The 13,995-nt window shown below is 36.0% G+C and overlaps 1 protein-coding gene across 2 annotated transcripts; it reads right to left on the reverse strand.

The window, feature by feature from the left end:
- Positions 1–121: 121 nt before the first annotated feature.
- Positions 122–13,780, reverse strand: LOC107765377 (heat shock 70 kDa protein 16). Of its 2 annotated transcripts, XR_012701397.1 has the most exons (11): positions 13,533–13,780; positions 12,047–13,347; positions 10,265–10,477; positions 8,041–8,136; positions 7,857–7,925; positions 3,343–3,543; positions 2,637–2,783; positions 2,413–2,541; positions 2,200–2,330; positions 372–584; positions 122–234 (listed from the first exon to the last, which is right to left on the reverse strand). XR_012701397.1 is itself a non-coding variant. In XM_075234788.1 (10 exons), exons 2-10 carry the CDS (start codon positions 13,214–13,216, stop codon positions 479–481), a joined length of 2,262 nt encoding a protein of 753 aa, XP_075090889.1. In that variant the 5' UTR covers positions 13,217–13,347; positions 13,533–13,780; the 3' UTR covers positions 122–478. The 2 variants fall into 2 exon arrangements, 1 of the variants encoding a protein (XP_075090889.1); XM_075234788.1 differs by having other exon boundaries at positions 122–584.
- Between the last annotated feature and the right edge of the window lie 215 nt (positions 13,781–13,995).

The raw sequence follows: 13,995 nt of genomic DNA on the forward strand, positions 1-13,995 counted from the left end.
TAACGCCCTATGCTTACAATTTTGCTCTAACACTCATGTAAGCCTAGATAGATTAAGAAAGGCAACTACATTGCATATGAAGAGTATTTGCACTACTCACAACAGAGAACAATAACAACTGTTTACAAAAAAAATCTTTAGTTTGTTTCTTAATGTCCAAGTACAAAATGTTTCTCATATCCAGCGTATGCTCCCTCCTATGAGCGGTTAAAATCAACAAAAGCAGCAGAAACTCTGCATATAATCAATTTATATTTTGAGGCGACTAAGGTAACACGGTGACTTGGGGATCCATATTATAAAGAACACAAAATTTGCATAGACAACAAAATAATGCTACCCAAAATAGAGAATGACTTGATTTTAAGTACCAGAGATAACTCTCAATAAGCCTCTGGTGGGTGAGATGTACTCAGCCTCAATCACAATTAATCTGATCATTTGTCATGCCTGCTCCCATATTTGTTACTCGTGCAGCTTAATCAACATCCATGTCATCCTCCCTTTTACTTCTGGGATCCGAGCCTGAACCATCTTCAGTTTTTTGGGGAGATGACTTGTGCCTCATTACATGCTTGCACATCCTGAAATGTGTTTCACAATATTATTGCACAATAGGCAAGGAGAAAACACAAAAGATGCAGCAGAAATCAATAAGCTGCATATCTCTCAAGAGTACTTGCTAGGCTCTTCCTAATTGGGTCTTAACCATAACTCCTAACCAATCAATCTTAAAATTCTAACTAATTAGTTAAGAAGTAAGAGTAAAGTGGCTTTGCTTTCAGGGAAGCGACTCTTTTATGTATGTGATAAGTGTAGGCAGAATGATGACGCCTTCTCAAAGTCTGAAAAAGAGTGATGGCGTACATGTGTGCCTGTGGGTGTGTGGTATACCTAGATACATACTAATTAGTATCATAAAAGAATTTTCCCTGGATTTTCAAAACGAACACAACTAGGGTACAACTCCAGCCAAAGAGCATGAAACAGGTGCTAACGCAAAATTATATCTTCTCTTCAAATATCATCATCTTTATAAAACAATCTAACTGCCTGTCCACCCAAATTTCAAAAATTAATATTTTGCTTACCCAGTAAAAGAATATCACACAAATATGAGTACAAAAGGATAACAGCTTGACAGGAAAGAATTGCACCTAGAAACAGATGTGGTTTTTTCTTATCAAAAGAAACAGATTTATTTTAAATAACTAATTGCAGATTTAAGAAAAAAGGATAACTTTCAAATCTGCTCCATTTCAAGAATGGAAATAATGTAAAATTACTCATAAAATATTTCCTTATCTTCTGCAAGTATACAGAATGTACTAAATAACAATTTGCTGTTTCCTGAGTTGATTCACTACAATATTTAAGATGAGTAATCATAAAAAGAAGAATTTTCAAGATTGAATAAAATAGGTAACTTTGGCCGAGTCATTCTTAAAACTTGAAAATTGGACAAAAGAAAAAAACAGATAGATGGAATAACTTTAGGCAAATTAACTTTAATGAGATGGTTACTGATCATGTCAAGAATGCAACCTAGTAATTTATACCCCTAAACTATGAAGAAACAGACGTTTCTTTAAAATAATTAATTGCAGATATAAGAAAAGGGATAACTTTCAACTCTGCTCCATTTCAGGAAATGAAATAAATGTAAATTTACTCAGAATTTTATCCTCATCTTCTTGTAAGCAAACAGAATGTATTAAATAACAATTTGCTATTTCCTGAGTTGATTCATTACAATTTTTAAGATGAATAACCATATAAAGAAGAAGTTTCAAGATTGAACAAAGTAGGTGAGTTTTGCCGATACTTAAAATTTGAAAACTTATCGCGTCAAGAATGCAACCTAGTTATTTAAACCCCTATATGAAGACTGGTCAATCAAAACTTTCCACCACTGTGATGACCAGCAAACTAAAACATTGCACATAATGCACAGCCAAGAATGCAATTTGAAACATCATAACCATGTGAATGTGTCAGTTAAGCATGGACTAACTGAAGGCAGAAAAAAGAGCAAATCACTCACTGAAGGGCGGAAAAAGAGTAAATCAAGTTTTCAGAACAATCTTGCGGGTACCGACCCCATGCAACCATAAGATGTCTAACAACCGTGATGTGAAAAACAAGATTGTTGATGTATCATATGTTCATTAGCCATGTTTGGTAAGACGAAGAACATACGCTTCAAAAGCCTCTGTCTTTCTTTTGATTTCACTAGACCACAGTACTGGATCAGCATTTCTTGGCAGTGCCTCCTGCTGATGGGATTTCTCTCGGAGCCATTGCTCTGCTTTATGGCATTCGTTAATGACCTGCAAAGAAAAAGTTCAGTTAAATCACAATGTCACAAGGAAGTTCCAGTGACCTGTACATGTTATATAAACAAAGTCATACGGCGTCTTTCTCACTGGCTGCAAGTGATCCTGCAGCCATCCGGTATTCCACAATGCTATTTAATAGATTTCGTGTTGCTTGTGCCCGCGCCTCTTCTTCCTTGTATCGATTCTCCACGGGATCCACCATCTAATAACAAATGGTTGATTGTGTCACTTCCAAACAGTTAATAGGCATAGGAAAAGCAAAACTAAACTCTACAACTAATACCAAATGACAAGAACCTTTTTAAGATCATCTAGCTTCTCCGCATAGACATGTTCAGACTCATCATCTCCATCTTCATAGAGCCATTCTTCAGTCTGCTGTAGATTACATGAGATACCCTCCCTCTCCGAATCCGTAGCAAAGCTCCGGTATGTATTCAAAAGCTATTAAAAAGATATTCAAGTAGATGCAAAAAGTAAAGGAAGTGGACCAAGATACTGATAACAATTAACTAAACAAAAACCAAATTAGCAAATGGCATATATCAAAATTGACATTTGGACACAAACGTCCATAACAAAATGACAAGGTAATAAATAGTGACAAAAAACTACTATGCATCAAGTCCAACATACGTTTATAAGTTATGAGTGTCACATACTGGTATTTGCAAAACAACCTTACTCAGGAGGAAGAATTAAAAATTGCTAGTAGTACTGCAAATTCAACAGTCCATCAAAAATTGGAAAAAGGCGACTTGTCAAGGTAAGGATAATGAGAAAGTAAAATTTTACATATATGTATTGACGCATTATCACTCCTCAACCTTCCGCTTCAGTGTGAAACTTTAATTTAAATATGAAAATGTTACATTCTTTCAAGGTGCATTCTTAACTTAGAAGTGTGAAACAAATCAGTTGAATACATTAGCACAACTTAACCTACTTCCCTGGCAGCTTTTGAAGAAAAGATCGTTACGAGACTTAAAATTTGATGTTATACCTTATTACGAGTTTCATAGACGTATGCCTCCAGGGTGTTTTTCTTATCTTTAGTTCGCTCCACCTTTATGTCTTGCTCAGCTAACTGGCATTCCTTTTCCTGAGCTTGGGATAGCTCCGCCAAGGTCATTCCACCATTGACACTTTCACTGACAGGTATATCCTGCCTCTTAACGGCCTTACTTTTTCTTGTATCATCTCCCTGCATAAAGAATCACATGGTTCCATTTACAAATAGCCAACTACACATTTACACAGCCAAAATGTTTCCAACCAAAGAATAATAAATGGCACACAAATGGAATAACATCTCACTGACATCCTAGCCTCAGGTACTAGTTTATGACCAACTTATCTAATTAGCTGACAACGGCTAAGTATACTACTTTTCGGAGGAAAATAAATAATCAATTACCCTAGAGTACTCCCTAACTAAAGTAATAGCGAGATTGCAACATCAATGCAAAAGAGAGAAGAGTAACTATGCAGTTTCTTCACTTCCATTAATGCAAATTCACCACATGATTCCTACATGAACTCAAAGACATGTCTTCAGAGGTTAACAAACAGGACCACCACAAAAGCTCATGGAAACTTTTTTCACTTGATTCAGTCAGGCCTAGTTGTTCAAACTCCAAGAGAATTAATTACTATAGATTAGAAGAAGCAAAATGAATCACAATGATCCCTTCGTTCTAAAATAATCTAAAAAAAGAATCTGGCATGCAATATGACTAAAATTAAACACAACGTGTGTCTACCGTGTAAATAATTTAGTCATAAAAGGTCAAATGCTTCCATGTAAACATGGACTACTAAATCGAGTACAATGGCCAATCAAATGACTAATATATATATTATTCAAGAAATGCAATATCTTGAATCCTTTTGTTTTCATATTTTAAAATCAGTATCTTCATAAAAATCATATTGTATTCCTTATACAATATCCAACCTGGATATTGTACTCCCATATCCAGAAGATGAACGTAGCTGAAATGAGGATGTTGCAATGGATGGCGAGCACACTACGTTGGATAGGATTAGGAATGAAGACATTCGGGAGAAGGTGGGCGTGGCCCCCACGGAGGATAAGATGCGAAAAGCGAGGCTTAGATGGTTCGGGCATGTGAGAAGGAGAAGCTTAGATGCCCCAGTGAGGAGGTGTGTACGATTGGCTCTGGCGGGTATGAGAAGTGGTAGAGGGCGGCCTAAGAAGTATTGGGCAGAGGTGATCATGCAGAAAATGGCACGACTTCAACTTACCAAGGACATGACCCTTGATAGGAGGGTAGGGAGGTCGAGGATTAGAATAGAGGGGTAATAGGTCGTAGTATGTTTCTCTGGTCCGTTCCGGATTTATTAGGACCTAAGTTGCTCCGACACGACAATTTATTAGCCGCACCCGTGTCGACATGACACTAGTATGGGTGTGGGTATGGGATCCGTATCGGGTCTAGTCAAACAATTTTGGGTACTTTGACCACGACGGACGGAAAAATTCGAGACGAGATACAATTTGATTCCCGAAATCAGAACCAAAAATAGGGTAAATTTGAAGAAAATAGCATACCTTATCTAGAAAATCAATCATTTACTTAACTACAACTTGAGAATAAAAAAGAAATTCACGTTTTACAAACTATCCGTAAGTATTCCACAAAATTTCTCATAGTTTAGAGATATTTTTATATTAATTTTTTTTTTGAATTATTTTTAGCCAAATCCTGGCACCCGTATCCGTACTAGGATCTGTATCCCCCAATCTTAGAATTCACATCACGAAGGATCCGACCTCTAGATCTGCACCGGTGTCGGACACCCGCACCCGTGCCCGAGCAACTTAGATTAGGACTAGTCTGCTAGTACCTTGTCGTTGTTCCTAGATTGCTAGTATTACGGCTATTTCTTACTATCTTCTGCTTTGGTTTTCTAGTATCTTGTCGTGGTTACTGTTTGTTGCTATTGCTAATGCTATTGCTTTCTTCCATCTATTTTTTTTTTCTAGTTCTTATATTGTTGTTATCATTTTTCTGGCTATTGTTGTTGATATTTGATTGTTTTCTATTCATCATCTCGAGCCGAGGATCTTTCGGAAATAGCCTCTCTACCTCCCCGGGGTAGGGGTAAGGTTTGCGTGCACATTACCCTCCACAGACCCCACTTGTGGGATCCCACTGGGTTTTTTGTTGTTGTATTCCTCATCCAAAAAAAAAACATATTGCATTTCCCCAAAGAAGATAAAAATGTCAAATATACCATTTAAATGGATCAACATTTTATAACTAGTTATAGGAAGCATAAAAACATATTTGCACTAACGACTGTAAATTGATAAACATGCGACCTTTGGGGATCTCTGTACTCGGATAGTGCCTCTCTAAATCAATCTCGGAGATGGGAATGTTTCAATTTTAGGCCTGGTTGTATTCTGACAAAATATGCTTAAAACAAATTGAATTCTGGTATTCATTAAATAATTTTTTGAGAAAAAAACAATAAATAAAGTTATGCCACGTTGTTGAATACTCCCTTCCTACCTCTATTTCGTTCCAAATCTAAAGTCAGTCAATCAAATTTTAAGGACTTTTTCTTTTAACAGAAAAGTCTACGAGCTCTAAAGAGGTAACTAACACCATTATAATAGTTCATATTATTTTGAGTTTTAAGTACTATTCTTTGAATTATGCGACAACGTCATCTAAAAGTCTAAATGGATAAAGAAAAAATTAATTTGTTTAACTATTTATTTATTTAGGTCTATAACACACCTCCTCACGTGTCAGATCTGATTCTTCTAAGTGAGTCAAGCACATAGAAATTTCTTCCTTGATGGATGCCGGTGAGACTCCAACTTGTGATTTAAGCCAAAGTTGTGCGTGGAACTAGTAAAATCGTACCTGCCTTCCAATTCTTGATGTATGGCGAGATTACTTACCACTCTATATCTAATGGCAAGTTGAATTATGTGAACCGCCTCATTTAAAAGCTTGAACTATTAGAGAGGGGACGCATTATTTGTTTATTTATTTAGATCCACAGCATATATAGTTTCTTCACATTTAACTGACTATCTAAGCAAATCTTCAGCAAATTCAAGCATTAAAATATAATCATATCTTTGGGATAGACAAGAGTTTCATTTGTAAAGAAATGGAATATTTGCAACTTGAACATTGAGTATTTAAAATTTATCAATTGAAAAGTAAAATCAAAACTCTAATCATTTCTCAAAGTGTTGATTTACTGTAAGTCTGTAACTCGGTTATTTCACTGCCATTTACATTCATCATTAAGCAAGTCTTTTGCATAATTCATTCTACTACTTTTTGAAATTTACTCGCTAGGAGTAATGACTATAGAGTTAAAACTTCACTTGATAGCAGCAAAAGCTAGGATTTCAACATGAACTTTGATATATCAATTTGGAGACCGTGTCGAATTATTCATGGAATATCACATATATCATCTGTTTGTTTATCATATTGACCATGATTAATACTGTCTTATTCTATTTGACCTGATCTCTATTCACGGAGTCAAACAATCAAGACCATAGAATATGATTTTAACTTCCCAAATATATTTGACAAAATATAACGAGTCACTTTGTATGTAGTTCTCAAATTTGTAAGTATTATTAAAAGAATGCAAAGTCAAGTACTAGATAGAAAATTGATTGAGCTACTTGTTTTGTTTTCACCATGTAAGCTCTGGCTGCTTTCATAAATAATAGGGCGCTTATGTTAGGAGAATTAATTCTCCTAATGTTTTTATCTTATGAAGAATCGTGCCCTCTCAGGTCCCAACTGTTGTCGACCATTTGAAATCACACAAGGCTAAGGTCCTAGAGGAGGACCACTTCGCTTGACTAGGAAAAGCAAAGAACGAGATGAATGTCTCTCGTATATACTACTCTAACTTAAATGGGAGAGGTGCCCAGACCAGCTTCATACCTCATGTGATCCATTGAACAACCTACGACAGCCTATAAGTATTGGGTAATCATGGTCAGTGGTCACTCGGGCTAGAACAGATGGGCTCATGCGAGTGTTACAGCTTGAAGTCAAATCTAGAATCTTCAGGTTCTTACTCATGCCTCAACAATTCAATCAACCATCTCTATGGGACAAAGTACAAGGTAAATCTCTCTTAATTTTCTCTTTTCAATAAAATTACATATTTTAAAAGCTACATAAAAAGGTATTATCATTTTCAATTTTTATAGTCATAAATATAAAAATTGCTTGACAAAAATGTAATAAAAGAAAGAAATGCTTGAACCACGATATAGTAATTCTGTCATTCTTTTTGGAGATAAGGGACTAATAACTTCGAATGCCCGCCAAACCACTAGTTCTCTTAACACAGTGGTCCAAACAGAACCAGAAAAGAAGCAAATTTAAGCAGTGATTTCAAGAAGTACCAGATGATAATTTAACTAACCTTAAAGCAGAATGTGCAGAGTAACTATCATCAGTACCATATAACACCAGAAGTTTCACAATTACTTACCTCCATATCTTCTGCATGAGTATCAGTATTATTTTCCGAAGTAGAATGACTTGTTTGATCTTTGATCAGCTGAAGAGATGACAAAATGCAGTAACAACTCGGGTTTACATCTTCAAGTATTTTGATCAGGTGAAGGGATGACAAATGCGGTAATGAATTTCCATACTATGAAATTGATACTTACCCAGGCCGATTCTACCGTAACAATTCCATGGAGGTTCAATTGAATTTTGACTTTAATCTTTGCTTTTTCAGAATGAGGAACCTGGAATGGGCCAATCTGACATAAGAAAAAGATACAGCGTAAGCTTAACTGACAAATTGGGGAGTCAACCCTGACATTAAGAATGAGTGCATCAATATCAAATTCTTAGACACTTAGCAAAGGCATGTCTCTGGCATCAATTTTAATTACTTGAACTGCCCAAACAAGATTAATTTTATAGGTAAGTATTCTCCTCAAAATGATGCATATCAAGATTCGGCAAGGAAGCAGTAAATGGATAACCTGCCTTCTTAAGCAATGAAAGAAAAGACTTAATGCTACAATTTTCCTCAGCTTCTAGATTCGCCAACCACAGAGATTTGGAAAGACACAGGTGTTTGATAACTCCTTTTACAGCATATGATTAGATCCTGATAGATGCATGATCGCATAAAAGACATAATTAAAAGGTGTCCTTTGTTCATATTCAACATGAGTATTAACATTAAACATGCAACATGTTGGTGAGCTCTTAGGGAAATAGGCTAGCAGAAAGCCATCTTCCTATCCTCTAACTGGAATTTTGAAATCTTCATAACAATTATCGTCTCTGTGTTCAGAAATAATATAATTAAGTAAAAGTATGCTCTCTAACTAATTAAGCTTTCAGATAAGGTGGTCACAAAATTCAGCCTGGTTGCAGAGCCAGATGCATCTTTATTCTTGGTTTACCGAATATTAGAACCCTATGTTATGTTATGCATGCTTGATATGTCTAGGCCTGGCTGTGGAAGGGTGTTAAAGTGTCCCACATTGGTTGAGAGAATAGGTTGTCTTCTCATTATATGGTTTTGGGCATCTTCACTGCATGAGCTACCTTTTGGGGATTGAGTTAGACCCGGGGTCCATTTTCTTAACATGCTTAAAAAACTAGCACAAACATCGACCATAACTTTTAAATAGTTACAACAAAAATCATTGTAACCTCCAAATTAATCTCAGATGTCTAGAAAGTTTTCCTAGAGACTTAAACCCCAAATGACCTTACCAAAGAAAAAAAGATTTAGGCCCTGAAAGATACTTCCCTTCTCTTATTTTATACCTTGAAGATTTATCCAAGTTAGACAGCGAGAATTTGACTGATATTTGAAAGGGTAAATGAGGGCAACTAAACTCCTAAAGGAATAGGTCATTGGAGAAACTGAAATCCTACAAATTGTAGTTGACTCCTAGCTTAGCTTCAATGCCATAACTGAATTTGTAGTACAAATTGTGACGGGGACCAGGGGTTTATGTAGTGGCTCACCAGCAATGTCTAGCTATTAAATCTTGAATCTCAAAAGTTGGCTGATGTACATTAGCTATGAACACGCGCAATCCTTTATTATTATTTGTTTATAGCTGAGAAGTCCAGATAGCCAATGGCGCACGGTTCGAAACTCAGTGGACAATGGGCCCGCCCTCTACCCTAGACTGTTCAAATTTAGCCAACAGATTAAGTTAGATTTTATGTCTTACTTTTCTGGGGGCACATTGCCGAGCAAAACTGCTTCTGGGACTGGTACAGAGAGGACGTTTTTAAAGCGGGCTCCTCATTCATTAGATAGAGAAGATCACCAAGATTTTGCCATATAAAGATGCTAAGATACTGGGTAGTGCATGTAGATTTTAAACTCACAATGAAACGTATATAATCTAATAATCCGTGTGGACATAAAGTTGACTTATTGAATTCTACCTTTTCTTTTGCAATCTACTTACCTTTTCTTTTGCAATCTACTTACCTTTTCAGAAATATAATATAACAGATATATAGAAAAATCCATCAGGAGAAGACTCCTCTTTCAAGGGATGCATTATTGGGAGAAAACCAAGAAGGAAAGTGAACAACTAATTTGGGTTACAAGAAGTCAAGAACCCGTAACAAACAATGTTCTGCTGTATATAAGTTCTCAAAGGTGGTTTGATGGGCTGTACCAAACTCGGATTCTGAGAGATCTTTAAGTTGTAACCTCAGCAACTAGAACTAACTAGTTTAGAGTAATCCAACTATCCAAAATCATTCCTAACATAATCAAGAAAATTAGATCAAATGTGATTTTTTTTAATGACGAAATCAAATGTGATATAATACGTCTTGAACTCCCAAATAAAGCTTGGGAAATAAAAGTGTTTCTATTAGTATGGGCAAAGTAAACTGTACCGTAGATTTGCTTATTTTATCGGATACACCTGGTGGCAACTCATTCTGGTTAGTGTAGAAAGCCTCCAAGTTGAAACAGCTGCTCCTATGCAATGTGAGCACTTTCATGCTTGGAAAACTATGGCCCTTTGGAAACAATATGCCATTTGATAGGGTGCAAACTGGGCCCTCATCAGATGCAAATCCAATGGAGAAAGGAAATGAATCCTGAACCTGCAAATGAAAGATTTTTGAACTTACAATATGATGAAACCAATAATCAGACGAAAATATTTCATGCACTTCACAATTGGTTGTGCCAAATCTACGACTCGGTACACTTATGTTCTGTTACTGTAATTCTCTGGACATCTTTTTTTATTGTTGCTTTGCAAAAGTAGTGGTTGTGAGATGAATTTTAGGTTTTAGGAACCTATTCATGATGGGCCTTAAGCATTAAAAAGCATCATTATGATGCAGATGTAATAAACTGTCCCTAATGCATAATAACTTTTTTCTCTTTTTAGTACTTATAAAAAAAAATCCTCCTTTTAGTTATTTCAAATGTACTTCTGATTTATTACAAAAAAAAATTAAAAAAAATACTAGAATTAGTAACAAAATGCTTGTAGTAAAGTAAAAGAGTTTTTTAAAAAAATAATAAGGAGTGTATTCTACAAATTCAATATCAACAAGTTTCACTCATATGCTTGATCTAGCTATTCATCTTTCCCTACTCAAAGCCTTCGGTGGTCACTCTGCCTGGTTCCAACTTCCAAACAAGACTAAGTCAAAAGATGTGCTAGATCACGATCTCTTACCTGCATTTTAATCTCCCTAAAATGCTTCAATATCAACAAGTTTCACTCATATGCTTGATCTAGCTATTCATCTTTCCCTACTCAAAGCCTTCGGTGGTCACTCTGCCTGGTTCCAACTTCCAAACAAGACTAAGTCAAAAGATGTGCTAGGTCACGATCTCTTACCTGCATTTTAATCTCCCTAAAATGCTCTCTGCCACGATGAGTATTACAAACTCTGACTTATCAATTCTTAACAGGTATGGTTCTCATAACTCAATAAATTATTTCTTTTGGTTTTATGTGTCTTTTAACAGCTAACTATATTGCTCCCCGGCGTAATATTTTGGCTTTCTGAAGTAGTGTATTAGAGCAGGTATTTCGAAAGTCGCTTAATTTCTCCATGGTCTTTGTAGTCTAATGAATTTTTCATTCCTTCGTATCTTCTGAAGTAGTGAATTAGCAACATGATCTGCTGGAGTGGCCATTGCGATACTAAAGTCGCTTAATTTATCCATGTTCTTCATCGTCTAATGAATTTTTCATTTTCTTCATGTCTTCATTCATTACTCAAGTATGTTTTTCTGATATTTGTTCTATTAACTGCTGGAATACTATTTCAGTGATGAATCTTCTAGAATGGTCTATAGCCACGAAAGAGGTTGTTTATACAAATAGAGGTTTTTACATCATACAACTTCAAACTCCCGCAGAAAAAGAGAATTGAATTAAAAAACAAAGAGAGAAAGAGAGAAAAAAACTTGAGACATCTAACATCATTACCATATTCATCACATTAATTGAGAAACTTAAGTAAAACCAGCCCATGAGAGTATAGAAATTTTTGTTTCTTGGGCCATTAAAACTAAACACCCCCTTTTGACGAAGGAGCAATCTTATCCATATAGAGCTTCTAATCTAATTTGGGCAAATCAAATGCTAACAGGAAACAGAAAGCAATTCACAGCCATACTGATCATAAATATTAGATTACATCACAAACCTCGTATTCTCTAACACGAAATATAGGGCTGAGCATTGCACATTGAAGAGCACATCCACGTGCAACACACTCACTAGCATTTATTGTCCGCCCAGGTTCTTTTCTGAATAGCGAATTTAAAATTCTTCCTACAGCTGGAATTCTAGAGCCTGATCCTACAAGCTCAAGAGTATGAATCCTGTCAGCAGTCAAACCAGAATCAAGCAAAGCTTTACGACAAGGAATGCTTATCTTCTCCAATAAATCTGATGAAAGCTTCTCAAAGTCCTCTCTTTTGATGAAACCTTTTACATCTTTCTCATCCATCAAGCACTCAATATTAAGCGGAGCCTCTGCATTTGCACTTAAAACTTTCTTCAGTTTCTCACATGCAGCCCTCAATCTTATAGAAGCTCGAGCATTTGAATAAACATCAATATTGTACTGTTCCTTGAAATTTGCAGCAAAATGTCTAAATAAAACCTCATCAAAGTCTCTCCCTCCCAAGTCACTATCAAAAGCATGAGACAATATCTTCATATGACCAGGTTCAAAAGATGCTACAACAACTTGTGTATCACAATGGCCAACATCAACAAACACAACATTTGTTGGACCCCCAGCTGAAAAATCAGTCTTGTATATTCCGTAACCCAGTGCAGTGGCAGTGCCGTCATGCATCAATCTCAACGGCTTCAACCCTGCGATTTCCGCTGCATACAGATAAGCACGTCTCTGTAAATCAGTGAAGTACGAAGGTATGCCAATAACGCAATCCGAAACATCCATTTCAAGATTCTTCTCAGCAATCTGCTTCAAATGTGCAAATAGCATTGCCATAATCTGAACAGGAGTGAAACTCTGCTTCTCATTCATGTACTGCAAATGAATCAAAATGCCACCATCTGGTCCCTCAGAGGTCGCGAATGGAAGCAATTTCAGGTCCATCTGAACAGCAGGCTCCCTATATTTCCTACCAATCAACCTCTTAACCTGCGAAATAGTTGATTTCGGGTTCATAGTGGCCGATGCAGCTCCAGCCGAGCCAATGAACCTTTGCTTCTCACCAAATGACACCACTGCCGGCGTCTCTCGTTTCGATTCATCGTTTAATATTACATCAATGCCACGTTGCTTTGCAAATGCTATAACACAGTTTTCATTTCCAACATCAAACCCAACTACACTCATTTTCAGCCAAACTTAGCTATATATCCTTCCAAAAACAAAGCTCTATACACAAATTGAACCAGACCTAATACCTAATGTCAAATCATCACAGATAGCAGAACACAAAAATTTTCAAATTGAACCAATCAAACCTGGAAAAAAAATTGACAAAAGAACATAAATACCAAAATTCAACGTGAAATTCACCGAAATTACGTGATGCCATGAAAATCAATAAGCATAATACGTATTACTTGTTAGAATACGTGCATTCGAATTTATACGAAATACATGGATACGGAAGCTAAGAATGAGGAAGTATATGAATTGAAAGTACCTGATTTGAGAGGGAAACAGAGGAAACCCTAACAAGGAAGAAGTTGATGGTCGTCTATGGATGCAAAAAAAGCGAAAGTCTCCGAATTGTTTGTCAGATGAAAGAAAGCAGAACTTTTTTGAAAATATATTCCATTATTCGTTGTCTACAGCATTACATTCTTATTTTTACAATAACTCCGAAAATAACCTTCGGGGGAAAAAGAAAAGAAGAAAAACTCCGAAAATTGTACAACGTATATTTTATTTTGCATTTGAGTCAGAAGTATTAATTATTCTCATTTTCCTTTTTCTGATCCTTTACTTAAACCTTGAGGGGGAAAAGAAAGGAAGAAAAACTCGAAATTGTACAACGTATATTTTATTTTGCGTTTGTGTTAGAACTTAGAAGTAGTATTAATTATTTCATTTTCCTTTTTCTGACCCTTTACTTTAATTTCCCTCTTCTTCTTTTGTTTCCCATT

The sequence above is a fragment of the Nicotiana tabacum genome, chromosome 17 (assembly GCF_000715075.1).
Source record: "Nicotiana tabacum cultivar K326 chromosome 17, ASM71507v2, whole genome shotgun sequence".
Lineage (NCBI taxonomy): Eukaryota > Viridiplantae > Streptophyta > Magnoliopsida > Solanales > Solanaceae > Nicotiana > Nicotiana tabacum.

Bases quoted from the DNA above. Each gene is read 5' to 3' on its own strand.
- LOC107765377 (XM_075234788.1), bottom strand. From the start codon at position 13,216: ATGAGTGTAGTTGGGTTTGATGTTGGAAATGAAAACTGTGTTATAGCA. The intron at 10,478-12,046 runs GTTTGTGATGTA...TTTCATTTGCAG, and splicing joins TTCGTGTTAGAGAATACGAG to GTTCAGGATTCATTTCCTTT. The intron at 2,542-2,636 runs GTTCTTGTCATT...ATTTGTTATTAG, and splicing joins AGCTAGATGATCTTAAAAAG to ATGGTGGATCCCGTGGAGAA.